Below are 18,372 nucleotides of genomic sequence, written 5' to 3'. Positions count from 1 at the left end.
TGGGATTTTTTATTAATTTATTTGCAAATTATGGTGGAAAATAAGTATTTGGTCACCTACAAACAAGCAAGATTTCTGGCTCTCAGAGACCTGTAACTTCTTCTTTAAGAGGCTCCTCTGTCCTCCACTCGTTACCTGTATTAATGGCACCTGTTTGAACTTGTTATCATGCAATAGGTAAGCAGCTTGGTTTGAAGAAATCAACTGTGGGAGAAATTATTAAGAAATGGAAGACATACAAGACCACTGATAATCTCCCTCGATCTGGGGCTCCACGCAAGATCTCACTCCGTGGGGTCAAAATGATCACGAGAATGGTGAGCAAAAATCCCAGAACCACCTAGTGAATGACCTGCAGAGAGCTGTAACAAAAGCCTACCATCGGTAACACACTACGTCGCCAGGGGCTCAAATCCTGCAGTGCCAGACGTGTCCCCCTGCTTAAGCCAGTACTTGTCCAGGCCCGTCGGAAGTTTGCTAGAGAGCATTTGGATGATCCAGAAGAAGATTGGGAGATTGTCATATGGTCAGATGAAACCAAAATATAACTTTTTGGTAAAAACTCAACTCATCGTGTTTGGAGGACAACGAATGCTGAGTTGCATCCAAAGAACACCATACCTACTGTGAAGCATGGGGGTGGAAACATCATGCTTTGGGGCTGTTTTTCTGCAAAGTCACCAGGACGACTGATCCATGTAAAGGAAAGAATGAATGGGGCCATGTATCGTGAGATTTTGAGTGAAAACCTCCTTCCACCAGCAAGGGCATTGAAGATGAAACGTGGCTGGGTCTTTCAGCATGACAATGATCACAAACACACCACCCGGGCAACGAAGGAGTGGCTTCGTAAGGACCATTTCAAGGTCCTGGAGTGGCCTAGCCAGTCTCCAGATCTCAACCCCATAGAAAATCTTTGGAGGGATTTGAAAGTCCGTGTTGCCCAGCAACAGCCCCAAAGCATCACTGCTCTAGAGGAGAACTGCATGGAGGAATGGGCCAAAATACCAGCAACAGTGTGTGAAAACCTTGTGAAGACTTATAGAAAACGTTTGACCTCTGTCATTGCCAACAAAGGGTATATAACAAAGTATTAAGATAAACTTTTGTTATTGACCAAATACTTATTTTCCATTATAATTTGCAAAAAAATTCATTAAACATCCTACAATGTGATTTTCTGGAGAAAAAAAAACTCATTTTGTCTGTCATAGTTGAAGTGTACCTATGATGAAAATTACAGGCCTCTCATCTTTTTTAAGCGGGAGAACTTGCACAATTGGTGGCTGACTAAATACTTTTTTGCCCCACTGTATATATATATATATATATATATATATATATAAATATATATACACACACACACTTTTTTTTAAATATACCTTTATTATTCCCCGCAAACCCTACCACCCCTCCCCAAATGGAGTAAACTAATAAACAATAACACTTATGCTTCTATCTTCAGTTTATACATATTATACACATTTTACAGACACAATGTTTTACAATAGTTAGATTTTGTTTGTTTTTAGTCCTTTCTCTATTTCTGATGTCCGTCCAGTTTGATTTCTATTTGTAACTGTGCTATTTCACAAAATTTCTGAACCTATATACATTTTACAAACCCTGTATCTTTTACATTAGTCCCAATTTTTGGGTTCTTAAATGAAATTGGTATAGGTTTTATTCATCACAATTTTCTTTAACCATTTATGGTCTTTAATGCAGGGCAGACATACAAGTTCCTTACCTTTTCTCCCTTCTACTTGCCTCTTCCATTTTTTGTGGTAATGCTGCAAGTAGTTGGTTGTAATTTTGGGTAGAGCAGCCATTTCCATACATCTGTGTTAGCTGTATGTGTGGCATAACTCCACCAGTCCTATTTAATGATATACTTTACAAAAGAATGTTATTGAAAAATGTTATTTTTTAATCAATTAGTATATTTGAGTTTAACCACAATATTAGTTGTATTATTTGTTCTGTCTTTTCAGGTGGATTAAACTGAAATTGCAACTAACTTTTTTTGAAAATAACGATATTTTGGAGATTATTTTGTTTACAAATAACCCTAAAGTGAGCAGTTGAAATCTGAATAAAGGGAAAAAGGCATTTCTTGAACATGGGGAGAGACATTCTTACCAATTTACAAGAGAACCAGTTTTGATTTAAGTATAACTTTTGTATGACTGAAGCCTTTAGTGAAAGGTCTAATGTATTAATATTTAATCATTTCAGCTCCCTGAATTCATATTCATTATATAAATAGGCCCTTTTAATTTTGTTTGGCTTGCCATTCCAAATGAAATTGAATATTTTTTGTTCATATAATTTGAAAAGTAGGTCACTAGGTGAAGGCAAAATCATAAGCAAATCGGTAAACTGTGATATGACTAAAGAGTTAATCTGGGTGATCTTTCCACAAATAGACCGGTATTTTCCTGTTCATGGTAGCAAGATCTTATATTTTTGCAAACGTTCTATAAAAATGTATTATAGTGAGATCATTTATTTTGTTCGGGATTTCTATACTGATTATGTCCACATCCCCGTCAAACCATTTTATTGGTAAACTACATGGTAATGTAAAGTTGCATTTTTTTGTGATCCAATACGTAATATAGAAAGTACACTTATCATAATTTGGTTTTAATCCAGAGAGGATAGCAAAAGTATCTAGATCCTCTGTGTGGCTGTGGAGCGATTCTAATTGTGGTTTTAAAAGAAAACGTGAATCATCAGCATACAATGACACCTTTGTTTTTAAGCCACGGATTTCTAATCCATTAATATTATTGTTGGATCTAATTTTAACAGCTAACATTTTGATGCCAATAATAAATAGGTATGTTGATAGTGGACAACCTTGTTTTACTCCTCTTGACAGTTTTTAAAACTTTCTGAGATGTAGCCGTTATTTACTATTTTACACCTAGGGTTACTATACATAACTTTAACCCATTTTATAAGAGATTCTCTAGAATTGGAATAGGCATTGATATATAAACTAGGCATTGATATATAAACTCCAGTCGTAAGTTTATCAAAAGCCTTTTCAAAATTAGCTATGAAAACCAGGCCTGGTTTCCCCGATATTTCATAGTATTCTATTGTTTCAAGTACTTGTCTTATATTTTCTCCAAGGTATCGTCCATGTAAAAAAAACTGATTAGGATTAATAATATCTGACAATGCCTTTTTAATTTTATGCGCCAAGCATTTAGTTAGAATGTTTGCATCACAACACTGAAGTTTAAGAGGCCTCCCATTTTGGATTTGATATATACCACTTGGATCCTGTTTCAGTAATAATGATATCAGACCTTCTTGTTGCGTGTCTGATAATCTACCGTTTATATAGGAGTGGTTAAAACATGCTAATAATGGTCCTCTGAGTGTATATATACAAAAAAAGTACTTCCACTGGTATGCCATCCATCCCTGGAGTTTTCCCAACATAGGCATTTAATTGCATCAAGAAGTTCCTCTGTGATTTGGCCTTCACATGAGTCTTTCTGTACAGATGTTAATTTTACATTATTTATAGAAAAGAAATCCATCAATTAGCTTCGGTTAGTGGAGATGGAGGAGACTGAAAAGAAAACATTCTTAAAGTACTTTACTTCTTCTTTCAAAATATAATTTTGTGAATCATGTGTGACTCCATCATTTGTAGCAAGTTTCAATAAAAAAATGTTGGTACCATTTCTATGTTGAAGATTGAGAAAGAATTTGGTGCATTTTTCCCCATATTCCATCCAGTTCGCTTTATTTTTTATAATATATAATACACTGGATCTTTCTTGAATAAGTTCCTCCATTTCTTTTTGTTTTTCCTCTTAACTTATTGCCTCTATGGTACTGTTTTTATTGCTATCTAACTGTACCGTTAGTCCTTCAATTTCCTTTGTTAATATGGACTCTCTTGATCTAAATTGCTTTAGTTTTATAGATGAGTACTGAATTGCATGGCCTCTAAAGGCACAATTAGAACTGTCCCATACAATAAGGGGATCTGCTGTACGTATTTTATGTCGGGAAAATGTCAGTTATAAATTATTCTGTACTTGTTATAAACAAGGAATCACCCAGTAGGCTTGATTACATTTCCAATTTCCTCGCCCATGTGGAAATTCTGTAGTAGTAATATATATGCCAATTATGTGATGGTCCGACTGCATTCTGTCCCCTATCAACACTTTTTAAACGTTTGGTGCCAGAGAGAATGGCATAAGAAAGTAATCAAGACGACTAGCTTGATTAAGCCTCAGCCATGTATATCTCACTAGGTCAGAGTATTTTATCCACCAATTCCAATATATCCATGACATTCTTAATTTCTTAAGTGCCATTTCACTTCGGTTACACCAGCCTCATCTCGGGAGTTGATAGGCTTGAAGTCATAAACAGCGCAATGCTTGACGCACAACGAAGAACTGCTGGCAAAACACACAAAAGTACTGTTTGAATGAATGTTTACGTACCTGCTTCATCAACCATAACTAGTGATTATGATTGATTGTTTTTTATAAGATAAGTTTAATGCTAGCTAGCAACTTACCTTGGCTTACTGCATTCGCGTAACAGGCGGTCTCCTTGTGGAGTGCAACGAGAGAGAGGCAGTTTTTGCTTTGGACTAATTAACTGTAAGGTTGCAAGATTGGATCCCCCGAGCTGACAAGGTGAAAATCTGTCGTTCTGCCCCTGAGCGAGGCAGTTAACCCACTGTTTCTAGGCCATCATTGAAAATAAGAATGTGTTCTTCACTGACTTGCCTAGTTAAATAAAGGTATAAAAACAAAACAAACTTTTTTTATATATATTAAAAATCGGCAAATCGGCGCCCAAAAATACCCTAATTAATCGGCCGACCACCTAGTTTCAATTCTATTTACCAAAATATATGTTTGTAAACGTACCAGTAAAAAGTAACATGATGATTGAGTGTCTATATAGCTGTACCATGATATTTGCATTGCTATTAGGTAAGCCTCCAATTGGTCCCCCCCTATTCCACCCGCTTAAAGCCCTCCTCATCCCGAGTGTGGTTGTCATCCCAATGCCTGGCAGTCCACTCAGATCCCATAGCCCCAGAGAGACCAGGACCCATCCTTTGAAAATAGCACACAGTTCCACCCACAGAACAGAAGCAGATCAACCGCCAAATGCATTTCCATCACCCTCACCTCAATTTGTATTATATATAATTAGCTATTAATATTTGTTGTAATGTAGGCAATTTATGCAAAGGATTTTTACCTCTCACCAGTCTCGCCATTACCAAAATTACATTATGGCAAACAATTATTATATTACCAAACAATTTTTGTGAATCATCCTATATTGTCCCTAACATCTTTTACTCCCTCGCAACAGTTGTGGGATACCCACACACACATACATACACACTCAACCCCTTTCCCCAACAACAACCATTCTCATCAGTTGCACCATCCCAGAGCCCAACTCAAAAAAGGCTATCTTGATTTCCTTTAGTTTTTTTTCTCACCAGTCTCTGCATGTCTGCTCCCTCTTCTCCGAGCAGAGCATCTAGACATGTACAAATGCAACTCTAGAGCCAGTGCTGTTGTTCCTTCAGACAAGCATACATCAAAGTGCTGTTTATTTGCACAATGTCTCTCATTCACATTCGATTGTAAATGTTCTAACTTACCAAAAATGACATTATATGAATAACTCAGTGTGCTGGTTTGCCTGTCTTGGCAATTTAGTTTTGTTTGTGTTCGTAAGCATTTTTAGCTAGCAGCCTCCATGGAAATATGCTATTGCTTGTGTAAATTTTGTTAGTGTTCTGGTAATAGATGCCCAGTGGGCTTTTTTGCGTTTTTGGTGCCCCCTTGTGTACTACGCTGGTAATACGTAAATCCCGGGATTAGTGAAGGGACGTTATGAAAATCTGGATACCATCCAATCCTAATTACAAGTCCAGTCCATATTAGCATAGTTACAAGAATGCAATGCGTAAAGGTTGTTGGCCGGAGCTTCAAGCAATGTTTTTTTGAAAGTTGATTTAAGGTAACACTCAGTTCCCCTCCAGTCATAATCATAGTTTTTTAAAGGTTGTGAATGATGTATGCTTGGTGCCTCTCATTGTTAGTTTGTGCTCTCTTTTCTAGGCTATTTGACGCTTGGTTTTCTGTCTGAACGATATTACGATGGTTTTGTTATATTGTGAAGACCAGGGACATGTTGACACGCAACAAAAACAACCGATAAAAACAGAAAACAACCAGGTAGTCCCTCCCTTTTTTTCCAGTCTGTTTTCTTCCATTTCTTGCCTAACAAACACAACCCTGTGGACTGTGTTGATGTTTAGTAGTTAGTTAGATATTCAGGTGAAATATTTAGTCTGTTTGGTTGTTAACCAGCTCACTCACTGTTACGCGAGTGAGAACTTCACCACACGAATGCATTCCTGAATTTGCCTGTGTCCAGCCAGTCCTCGTTTCTCTCAGCCAATTGCCAGAAGCCATTACCGTTGCCCTGTTCTGGATGCTGTTTATTGTGGTTGTTTGGTTGACATTGCTGTTTTTTGTTCTCATATATTGCTGTGTTTGTGTTATGCTCTCGTGAAGAACACACATACAGGGAGTTTTGGTGCAGGTCAATTCCCTTCCTGGACTACACGAGCAGTCAAGTTGTCCTCCCGTTGGGAGTAAACCCCATACGATGTGGTGATATATGCATTTTTTCACACTATTTTGGGGTTGGAGACAGAGAGACCAACATTCTCAGAGAGGATGTACCAAATGCGCATACACACTGATCACCACCAACATACATCACATGGGGCTCCCGAGTGGTGCTGCGTCACTACGGTTCCTGGTTCGATTCCAGGCTGTCTCGCATCCGGACGTGATTGTGAGTCCCATAGGGTGGCGCGCAATTGGTCCAGCGTCATCCGGGTTTGGCCGGGGTATGCTATCATTGTAAATAAGAATTGGTTCTTAACTGACTTGCCTAGTTAAATAAAGGTTAACTTAATATAAAAATGAATAGCCAGACTATTCTGTGTTGTTGACCTTTCAGGAGTATATGTGTAAGTACTGTTAATGTACTATGTAAATGCTCCATTTCCCCTCTGATGATACTGATAATAAATGTCTTGAGTATTTCACAGCAGTCGTGTTCATAACAGGCCATTCTGTTTCTCTTTTCTAAATTAATACATGTCACTGGAAAATCTAGTCATTATTCAATCATTCGATTGCCATTGTCCTAGTAGTTTTTTTTTCTGGTTCAAAAAGGGGTTTAGTTACAATGGTATTTTTGATTGAGCGTATTAGACCCCCCCCCCCCACACACACACACCTACATACACACACACACTATGTATGTAACCACACAGACTTGGATGAAATACCTAATCCGAGTCCGTGTGGTTCCTCTTTATGAAAATAATCTGTGGCACCACCTCTTCCAGGTGCTAATATGCCTACTTATAATAATATGGTTATTATGTGCTAAGAGAGAGAGGTTTTGTTACTAAAGCCAATTCTAAAGTATAATTTGACCAACTGCAGACATTTCAATGGTGGCTCATGCAGTTAAGCAAATTCCATACTTTAATCTTGAAATATAACTGCGACTTTATTCTGAAAATGTTGACTTTACTCTCAAAATTAATTTTGTTGTTATTCTCAGAATATATTGCCACTTTATTCAGGAAATTTGATTTAGACTTTATTCTCAAAATATTGGCAAAAAAAAAAGAATTCTCTTCACTTGGCCCTAAGTAAGTTTTTAGCAGTGGAAGGCTTATATTTAGCCTACGTATAATTTTGCAAGTCCTGAATTCATTGTATTATTCCTGACTCTTTGAAATGCAGTGTATTAACCTTAAATTGTGAAACAAGGCTTATTTCGAGAAAACGTAAACAAAATTGACATATACACTACAACACCAAAAGTATGTGGACACCTGCATGTCAAATGTCTCATTCCAAAATCATGAGCATTAATATCGAGTTGGTCCCCCCTTTGCTGCTATAACAAATCAAATCAAATCAAATTTATTTATATAGCCCTTCGTACATCAGCTGATATCTCAAAGTGCTGTACAGAAACCCAGCCTAAAACCCCAAACAGCAAACAATGCAGGTGTAAAAGCACGGTGGCTAGGAAAAACTCCCTAGAAAGGCCAAAACCTAGGAAGAAACCTAGAGAGGAACCGGGCTATGTGGGGTGGCCAGTCCTCTTCTGGCTGTGCCGGGTAGAGATTATAACAGAACATGACCAAGATGTTCAAATGTTCATAAATGACCAGCATGGTCGAATAATAAGGCAGAACAGTTGAAACTGGAGCAGCAGCACAGTCAGGTGGACTGGGGACAGCAAGGAGCCATCATGTCAGGTAGTCCTGGGGCACGGTCCTAGGGCTCAGGTCCTCCGAGAGAGAGAAAGAAAGAGAGAATTAGAGAGAGCATATGTGGGGTGGCCAGTCCTCTTCTGGCTGTGCCGGGTGGAGATTATAACAGAACGTGGCCAAGATGTTCAAATGTTCATAAATGACCAGCATGGTTGAATAATAGTAAGGCAGAACAGTTGAAACTGGAGCAGGAGCATGGCCAGGTGGACTGGGGACAGCAAGGACTGATCGCCTAACAGTCTCTACTCTTCTGGGAAGACTTCCACTAGATGTTGGAACATTGCTGCAGGGACTTGCTTCCATTCAGCCAGGAGCGTTAGTGAGGTCGGGCACTGATATTAGGCGATTAGGCCAGGCGATCAGTCGGCGTTCCAATTCATCCCAAAGTTGTTAGCTGGAGTTGAGGTCAGGGCTCTGTGCAGGCCAGTCAAGTTCTTCCACACCGATCTCAACAAACCATTTCTGTGTGGACCTCGCTTTGTGCACAGGGGCATTGTCATGCTGAAACAGGAAAGGGCCTTCCCCAATCTGTTGTCACAATGTTGGAAGCACAGAATTGTCTACAATGTCATTGTATGCTGCAGCGTAAAGGTTTCCCTTCACTGGAACTAAGGCCATTAGTCCTCCACCAAACTTCACTGTTGGCACTCTGCATTGGGGCAGGTAGTGTTTTCCTGGCATCCGCCAAACCCAGTTTCATCCATTGGACTGCCAGATGGTGAAGCGTACTTCATCCCTCCAGAGAACGCGTTTCCACTGCTCCAGTCCAATGGCGGCGAGCTTGACACCACTCCAGCCGATAAACAGTTATTGTGCTGACATTGCTTCCAGAGGTAGTTTGGAAGTCGGTAGTGAGTGTTGCAACCAAGGACGCGTTTCAACACTCGCCGGTTTCATTCTGTGAGCTTGTGTGGCCTACCACTTCGCGGCTGAGCCGTTGTTGCTCCTAGACGTTTCCACTTCACAATATAAATTATATTGCCCAGCCCTAACTGGAGGCACACAGGCAGGCAGGTGTGGTAAGCTAGATACTTTAAGCAGATGTAACAGACTGCCCTGCAGCCTAATGCATGGACCAGAGATGGGCTGGTGTAGCGTACCAACTAAATAATGTATAACCTCCTCTGCCCCTGAGAGAGGGAGACTGTGTGAGAGGGAGACTGTGTGTGTGTGTGAGAGGGAGACTGTGTGTGTTAGAGGGGGAGTGTGTGTGTGTGAGGGAGACTGTGTGTGTGTGTGTGTGAGAGGGAGTGTGTGTGTGTGTGTTAGAGGGGGACTGTGTGTGTGAGAGAGAGGTGTGTGTGTGTGTGTGTGTGTGTGTGTGTGTGTGTGTGTGTGTGTGTGTGTGTGTGTGTGTGTGTGTGTGTGTGTGTGTGTGTGTGTGTGCGTGCGCGAGACTGGGTGTGTGTGAGAGGGAGACTGGGTGTGTGTGAGAGGGAGACTGGGTGTGTGTGAGAGGGAGACTGGGTGTGTGTGAGAGGGAGACTGGGTGTGTGTGAGAGGGAGACTGGGTGTGTGTGAGAGGGAGACTGGGTGTGTGTGAGAGGGAGACTGGGTGTGTGTGAGAGGGAGACTGTGTGTGTGTGAGAGGGAGACTGTGTGTGTGTGAGAGGGAGACTGGGTGTGTGTGAGAGGGAGACTGTGTGTGTGTGAGAGGGAGACTGGGTGTGTGTGAGAGGGAGACTGGGTGTGTGTGAGAGGGAGGCTGTGTGTGTGAGAGGGAGGCTGTGTGTGTGAGAGGGAGGCTGTGTGTGTGTGAGAGGGAGGCTGTGTGTGTGTGAGAGAGAGACTCTCTGTGTGTGTGTGAGAGAGAGACTCTCTGTGTGTGTGTGAGAGAGAGACTCTCTCTGTGTGTGTGTGTGTGTGTGTGTGTGTGTGTGTGTGTGTGTGTGTGTGTGTGTGTGTGTGTGTGTGTGTGTGTGTGTGTGTGTGTGTGTGTGTGTGTGTGTGTGTGTGTGTGTGTGTGTGTGAGAGAGGGACTGTGTGGGTGTGTATGTGTGAGAGAGAGAGAGACTGTGAGACTTTGTGTGTGTGAGAGAGAGAGACTGTCTGAAGCAATACAAACACACACCCTAAGAACAAAAAAGGAACAGCACATTAGAAATCAGCTGGATGGAATTGAGGAATCCATAGAATCAAAACACTTCTGGGAGAATTGGAATAAATTAAACAAACCTCATGAGGAATTGGCTCTCCAAAATGGGGATATGTGGAGAAATCACTTTGCAAACCTCTACAGCAATATAACAAAGAGCCCAGAACAAAAATGACAAATCCTTGAATCAGCAGTCAAAGACTATCAGAATGCTGTGGATACTCCAATTACAGAAGAGGAATTATTGGAAAAACGATGCACTCTCCAACCCAAAAAGGCCTGTGGTGCTGATGGTATTTTAAATCAAATATACAGACCACATATTCAAATTGGCTATACTCAAACTATTCAACATTATCCTCGCTGCAGGTATTTTCCCCGATATTTGGAACCAGGGATTGATCACACCAATCTATAAAAATGGAGACAAATTTGACCCAAATAATTACAGAGGAATTAGCTTTAACAGCAACTTGGGGAAAATTCTCTGCAGTATTATAAATAGCAGACTCCATCATTGCCTTGATGAACACAACGTCCTGAGCAGAAGCCAGATTGGATATCTAAAAAATGATCGTACAACAGACCACATTTACACCCTCCACACTCTAATTGATCAACAAGTAATCCAAAACAAAGGCTAAATCTACTTGTGTTTTGTAGATTTCAAGAAAGTATTTGATTCAATTTTTATAAACTAATAGAAAGTGGTAAAGGGGGGAAAACATATGATTTTATTAAATCAATATGTACACTAAAAACAAATATGCGGTTAAAATTGGCAACAAGCAAACAGACTTCTTCTCTCAGGGACGTGGAGTGAAACAGGCCTGCCCAATAAGTCCAACACTATTTAACATCTACATTAATGAATTGGCAAAAACATTAGAAGAATCGGCCGCACCTGGTATCACCCTACACATCACTGAAATCAAGTGTCTGCTGTACGCAGATGACCTGGTGCTGCTGTCTCCCACTAAAGAGGGGTTACAGCAGCACCTAGATCGTCTTCACAGGTTCTGTCAGACCTGGGCTCTGACCTTTAACCTAAAAAACAACAAATATAATGATATTCCAAAAAAGGTCCGGAAATCAGGATGACAAATATAAATTCTATTTGGACACAGTTCTATTAGAACACACCAAAAACTACACATATCTAGGACTAAATATCAGCAACACAGGTAGCTTTCACATTGGTGTTGAATGACCTGAGAGACAAAGCAAGAAGAGCATTCTATGCCATTTAAAAGGAACATCAAAATCCCTCAATTTTTTTTAATCAGTTATAGAACCGATTGCTCTATATGGCAGTGTAGTATGGGGTCCCATCTCTAATAATGAATTTACCAAATGGGACAAACATCCAATCAAAATACTTGAGTTTTGCAACACTGTATTGCAAGTGCAAAGAAAAACTGCAAATAACACAGTCGAGAAGAATTGGGCCGATACCTCCTCCTCATTCGAATAGAGAAAAGAGACATCAAATTTGACAACCATCCAAAAACAAGTGACCCCAAAACATTCCATCACACAGCTCTACAATTTCAAGAGATGAAACAAGAGAAGATTCCCCTCAGCCAGCTGGTTCTGAGGCTCAGTTCACCAACCCAAACCAACCCCATAGAGCCTCAGGACAGCACTCAGAAAATCTGGCCCAACCAAATCATCACAAAACAAAAATAAAAATATATCACCTATTGGAAAGACACAACAAAAAATCAAAGTGAACTTCAATGCTATTTGGCTCTAAACAGACAGTACATGGTGGCAGATTATCTGACCACTGTGACTGATAGAAAACTGAGGAAAACATTGACTAGGTACAGACTCGGTGAGCACAGTCTGGCTATAGACACCAGTCGTCACAGACAAACCTGGCTGCCCAGAGAGGATAGGCTGTGCTCACTCTGCTCCAGGGGAGAGGTAGAGACAGAGCTGCATTTCCTATTACACTGTGACAAATACTCAGACAGAAGAGAGTATTTCTTTCCCAAAATTATAATTCAATACAAAGAATTTGAAACTATATAGTAGTGGACATAATGTATTGTTATTTTCATTAATATTGTTGTTGTTAGTGGTAATCCCATGTCCACTGCTACTATTATTATTGCTGTTGGTCCCACCATTTATTTATATAATATATATATTTTTTCTTTCGACATGTATACTTTGACAATGTAAGTAATAATGAACTTGGACATGTCAATAAAGTCACTGTCTGTGAGAGAGGGAGAGAGACTGTCTGTGAGAGAGGGAGAGAGACTGTCTGTGAGAGAGGGAGAGAGACTGTCTGTGAGAGAGGGAGAGAGACTGTCTGTGAGAGAGGGAGAGAGACTGTCTGTGAGAGAGGGAGAGAGACTGTCTGTGAGAGGGAGAGAGACTGTCTGTGAGAGGGAGAGAGACTGTCTGTGAGAGGGAGAGAGACTGTCTGTGAGAGAGGGAGAGAGACTGTCTGTGAGAGAGGGAGAGAGACTGTCTGTGAGAGAGGGAGAGAGACTGTCTGTGAGAGAGGGAGAGAGACTGTCTGTGAGAGAGGGAGAGAGACTGTCTGTGAGAGAGGGAGAGAGACTGTCTGTGAGAGAGGGAGAGAGACTGTCTGTGAGAGAGGGAGAGAGACTGTCTGTGAGAGAGGGAGAGAGACTGTCTGTGAGAGAGGGAGAGAGACTGTCTGTGAGAGAGGGAGAGAGACTGTCTGTGAGAGAGGGAGAGAGACTGTCCGTGAGAGAGAGACTGTCCGTGAGAGAGACTGTCAGAGAGAGCGAGAGACTGTCTGTGCGAGAGGGAGAGCGAGAGACTGTGTCCGTGTGAGAGCGAGAGACTGTTTGTGTGTGAGCGAGAGAGAGGGGATGTGTCTGTGAAAGAGGGAGAGAGAATGTCAGTGTGAGAGAGAGAGAGAGAGACAGTCTGTGTGTGTGTGTGAGAGAGAGAGAGAGAGAGAGAGAGAGAGAGAGAGAGAGAGAGAGAGACTGTCTGTGTGTGAGAGAGAGACTGTCTGTGTGAGAGAGAGACTGTATGTGTGAGAGAGAGAATGTCTGGGAGAGAGAGAGAGACTGTCTGTGAGAGAGGGAGACTGTGTGTGTGTGTGTGTGTGTGTGTGTGTGTGTGTGTGTGTGTGTGTGTGTGTGTGTGTGTGTGTGTGTGTGTGTGTGTGTGTGAGAGGATGTCTGTGAGAGAGAGGATGTCTGTAAGAGAGAGAGGATGTCTGTAAGAGAGAGAGGATGCCTGTGAGAGAGAGAGGATGCCTGTGAGAGAGAGAGGATGCCTGTGAGAGAGAGAGGATGCCTGTGAGAGGGGGAGAGTGTCTTTGTGTGTGAGAGAGAGAGAGGATTTCTGTGAGAGAGAGGATGTCTGTAAGAGAGAGAGCATGTCTGTAAGAGAGAGAGCATGTCTGTAAGAGAGAGAGGATGTCTGTAAGAGAGAGAGAGGATGTCTGTAAGAGAGAGAGAGGATGTCTGTGAGAGAGAGCGGATGTCTGTGAGAGAGAGCGGATGTCTGTGAGAGAGAGCGGATGTCTGTGAGAGAGAGCGGATGTCTGTGAGAGAGAGAGGATGTCTGTGAGAGAGAGAGGATGTCTGTGAGAGAGAGAGGATGTCTGTGGGAGAGAGAGGATGTCTGTGAGAGAGAGAGGATGTCTGTGAGAGAGAGAGGATGTCTGTGAGAGAGAGAGGATGTCTGTGGGAGAGAGAGGATGTCTGTGGGAGAGAGAGGATGTCTGTGGGAGAGAGAGGATGCCTGTGGGAGAGAGAGGATGTCTGTGGGAGAGAGAGGATGTCTGTGGGAGAGAGGATGTATCTGGGAGAGAGACTGTTGTGGGGGAGAGAGAGAGAGACAGAGAGAGAGAGACTGTCTGACTTATTGGGAAACACAAGCATAAAGCAAAATGCAGTGCTATCTGGCCCTAAATCGACAGTACACCGTGGCTAACTATTTGACCATGGTAACTGATCAAAACCTTGACAAAGTACAGACTCAGTGAGCACAGCCTTGCCATTGAGAAGGGTAGACACAGGAAAACCTGGCTCCCTGTAGAGGTAAGGCTGTGCAACCACAGCAGAACCTTAGACAGAGCTGCATTTCCTGACAAAATATAAAAAATATAAAACAATTAGAGGGTGTCTTTTCCCCGAATTTGAAAACCTTATTCAAGGTTTCAAAGACCTCTCTAATGAGGATAGGCTACCCGTCCTGTTGGGGGAGGACGCAGAGAGCTGTGGGTTGGCAGCGCACTACATTGCTGCCTGTCATAAGATGAGGGACAGTGTCTGACAGACCAATCAACCTGCACATGTCCTCTACTGTATACTTATTGTTATTGTTGAATGTGTTGGTTATTTTGACCCTTTGTTATTGTTGTTACTGTTGTCCCGTTGACAATTTTGAATCTTATTGTCTTAATATTGTAAATATCCAAAATAAGCTTTGGCAATATGTACATTGTTACGTCATGCCAATAAAGCAAATTGAATTGACTGTCTGTATCTGTGAGAGAGGCTGTCTGTGTGAGAGAGGCTGTCTGTGTGAGAGAGACTGTATGTGTCTGGGAGAGAGAGACTGTCTGTGAGAGAGAGACTGTCTGGGAGAGAGAGACTGTCTGTGTTTGGGAGAGAGAGAGACTGTCTGTGTCTGGGAGAGAGAGACTCTGCGAGAGAGAGACTGTCTGCGAGAGAGAGACTGTCTGTGTCTGGGAGAGAGAGAGACTGTCTGGGAGAGAGACTGTTTGTGTCAGAGAGAGAGTCTGTCAGAGAGAGAGAGAGAGAGAGTCTGTCTGTGAGAGAGAGAGACTGTCTGTGAGAGAGAAACTGTATGTGAGAGAGAAACTGTCTGTGGGAGAGAGAGACTGTCTGTGTCTGGGAGAGAGAGACTGTCTGTGTCTGGGAGAGAGAGAGAGAGACAGTCTGTGTCTGGGAGAGAGAGAGACTGTCTGTGTCTGGGAGAGAGAGAGACTGTCTGTGTCTGGGAGAGAGAGAGAGACTGTCTGTGTCTGGGAGAGAAAGAGACTGTCTGTGTCTGGGAGAGAAAGAGACTGTCTGTGTCTGGGAGAGAAAGAGACTGTCTGTGTCTGGGAGAGAAAGAGACTGTCTGTGTCTGGGAGAGAAAGAGACTGTCTGTGTCTGGGAGAGAAAGAGACTGTCTGTGTCTGGGAGAGAAAGAGACTGTCTGTGTCTGGGAGAGAAAGAGACTGTCTGTGTCTGGGAGAGAAAGAGACTGTCTGTGTCTGGGAGAGAAAGAGACTGTCTGTGTCTGGGGAGAAGAGAGACTGTCTGGGAGAGAAAGAGACTGTCTGTGTCTGGGAGAGAGAGAGACTGTCTGTGTCTGGGAGAGAAAGAGACTGTCTGTGTCTGGGAGAGAAAGAGACTGTCTGTGTCTGGGAGAGAGAGACTGTCCGAGAGAGAGAGAGAGACTGTCTGTGTCTGGGAGAGAGAGACTGTCTGTCTGGGAGAGAGAGACTGTCTGTGTCTGGGAGAGAGAGAGACTGTCTGTGTCTGGGAGAGAAAGAGACTGTCTGTGTCTGGGAGAGAAAGAGACTGTCTGTGTCTGGGAGAGAAAGAGACTGTCTGTGTCTGGGAGAGAAAGAGACTGTCTGTGTCTGGGAGAGAAAGAGACTGTCTGTGTCTGGGAGAGAAAGAGACTGTCTGTGTCTGGGAGAGAAAGAGACTGTCTGTGTCTGGGAGAGAAAGAGACTGTCTGTGTCTGGGAGAGAAAGAGACTGTCTGTGTCTGGGAGAGAAAGAGACTGTCTGTGTCTGGGAGAGAAAGAGACTGTCCGAGAGAGAGAGAGAGACTGTCTGTGTCTGGGGAGAGAGAGAGACTGTCTGTGTCTGGGAGAGAGAGAGACTGTCTGTGTCTGGGAGAGAGAGAGACTGTCTGTGTCTGGGAGAGAGAGAGACTGTCTGTGTCTGGGAGAGAGAGAGACTGTCTGTGTCTGGTAGAGAGAGACTGTCTGTGTCTGGGAGAGAGAGAGACTGTCTGTGTCTGGTAGAGAGAGACTGTCTGTGTCTGGGAGAGAGAGACTCTGCGAGAGAGAGACTGTCTGTGTCTGGGAGAGAAAGAGACTGTCTGTGTCTGGGAGAGAAAGAGACTGTCTGTGTCTGGGAGAGAAAGAGACTGTCTGTGTCTGGGAGAGAAAGAGACTGTCTGTGTCTGGGAGAGAAAGAGACTGTCTGTGTCTGGGAGAGAAAGAGACTGTCTGTGTCTGGGAGAGAAAGAGACTGTCTGTGTCTGGGAGAGAGAGACTGTCTGTGTCTGGGAGAGAGAGACTGTCTCTGTGTCTGTGTCTGGGAGAGAGAGAGACAGTCTCTGTGTCTGTGTCTGGGAGAGAGACAGACAGTCTCTGTGTCTGTGTCTGGGAGAGAGAGACTGTCTGTCTGGGAGAGAGAGACTGTCTGTGTCTGGGAGAGATAAGCGATAGCTTTGGTGATAGAGAAAGGAGTTGGAGAAAGTCTGTCTACAGTCTATAGCACGCAAACATTTGTGTGTAACACCTCATGGGCCCTGTCTTGTCGGCTAAGTGAGTAGAGACCAAGGGCTTAGGGGAAAAGGGGTTGGTGGCGAGTTGCCATTTCTAACCCTCTCCTTCTGTGTCTCCAGGTGCAGCAGCAGACATTTGAGTTCCCTGACATCTTCACCGAGAAGGATGTGAAGTCAGCCGAGGGCTCGGTGGAGGAGATGCAGGAGAAGTTCATGGAGGATGAGAAACAGAGGCAGAAACCGGACCTTCGCAGGGGAGGGGTCACAGAGTGGTTCGGCCTCTAGAGAGAGAGTTTGTGTGTTAGGAGATATGCACTGCTGGTGTGTGGGTTTGTTTGTGAGAGAGTGTTAATATTGTGTGTCATCATGTACAGACTTTTATCTGCAACAAGTGCTTTTGGTGGAAACACCACAGATGGGAAAATTTGCATATTTTCTTTATGCCAATTTTAGAATATTCGTATGAAAATCTGTCGCCAATTGGATGGAGACCTAGCTACTGTCATTGTAAGAATGGAACATGTGACCAATAGCTGTTCAGACATAATATTAATTAGTGAAATACAACGGAAAATAATGAAAATACACTTTTTCAACATTTGAGACGTTCTCTATTGTCAGGTAACACCACTTATACCAGTGTTAACCGACCCTCGTCCTGGAGAACATCATGGGTATCCAGGATTTTGCTCTGAACCTGCTCGAACACACCCGATTCAACAAGCCACTCTTTTGATGAGAGTAGCTGAATCCTGCTGATTAACTGTCAAATCAGATGCACCCCCAAAACCCTGCACCCCCAGTAGTTTTCAAACAGGAGGGTCGTCCACCTCTCCCTGACGGAGAAGGCTACTGTGTGGGAATGTGTTTTCAGTTCACCGCAATATGTCTGTGTGAGTGTTTTACTGTGAACTACTACTGTACAAGGAAAAGCTAATAAAAAGTAACTTGTCAACCCTCTGCTTACTGTTACATTTACTCTCTTTACTCTCTTTAGTCTACCACTGCTGTGTTTTTCCTTGGACTGGGCACTTCCAGTACCACGCTCCACACACACACAGTCCCATACAGCACAGTGGTGCCAAAGTGGTCCAGTTATTGTGATAAAGTAATGAGCTGTGCTACGAGCTGGCCACGGACCAGAAGGATGAAAGCCGACTTACGGTAATAGGGCCTTAATAGGGTCCTTAAGGGAGGGTCAGGGTATGCGTCCCAAACGGCACCCTATTTTCCATGTAAGTGCACCCATAAGGCTCTGGTCAAGATGAGTGCACTATATAAGGAGGTGGATGCCGTTTGGGACAGAGCCGGGGTATACTCTCCCAAGGCTGTCTAAGAACTGCCATTGTGGGATAAACCCAGGACCTTACTGAAACTGTCCTCCAGCCGTGACCACAAAATGGCAGCGTGTC

At 42.9% G+C, this 18,372-nt stretch overlaps 1 protein-coding gene across 1 annotated transcript in view; it reads left to right on the top strand.

Moving 5' to 3' along the window:
- Positions 1-17,916, top strand: part of mrpl23 (mitochondrial ribosomal protein L23) — a 100,760-nt gene extending 82,844 nt beyond the window's left edge. The window contains exon 5 of the mRNA XM_035790383.2: positions 17,081-17,916. Coding sequence (XP_035646276.1) covers positions 17,081-17,245 — 165 coding nt within the window. The 3' untranslated portion in view covers positions 17,246-17,916. The remainder of the gene's footprint in view (positions 1-17,080) is intronic.
- Positions 17,917-18,372: the final 456 nt, after the last annotated feature.

This window comes from Oncorhynchus keta, chromosome 17 (genome assembly GCF_023373465.1).
Source record: "Oncorhynchus keta strain PuntledgeMale-10-30-2019 chromosome 17, Oket_V2, whole genome shotgun sequence".
NCBI classification, from domain to species: domain Eukaryota; kingdom Metazoa; phylum Chordata; class Actinopteri; order Salmoniformes; family Salmonidae; genus Oncorhynchus; species Oncorhynchus keta.
This window is presented reverse-complemented; position numbering and strand designations above follow the sequence as displayed.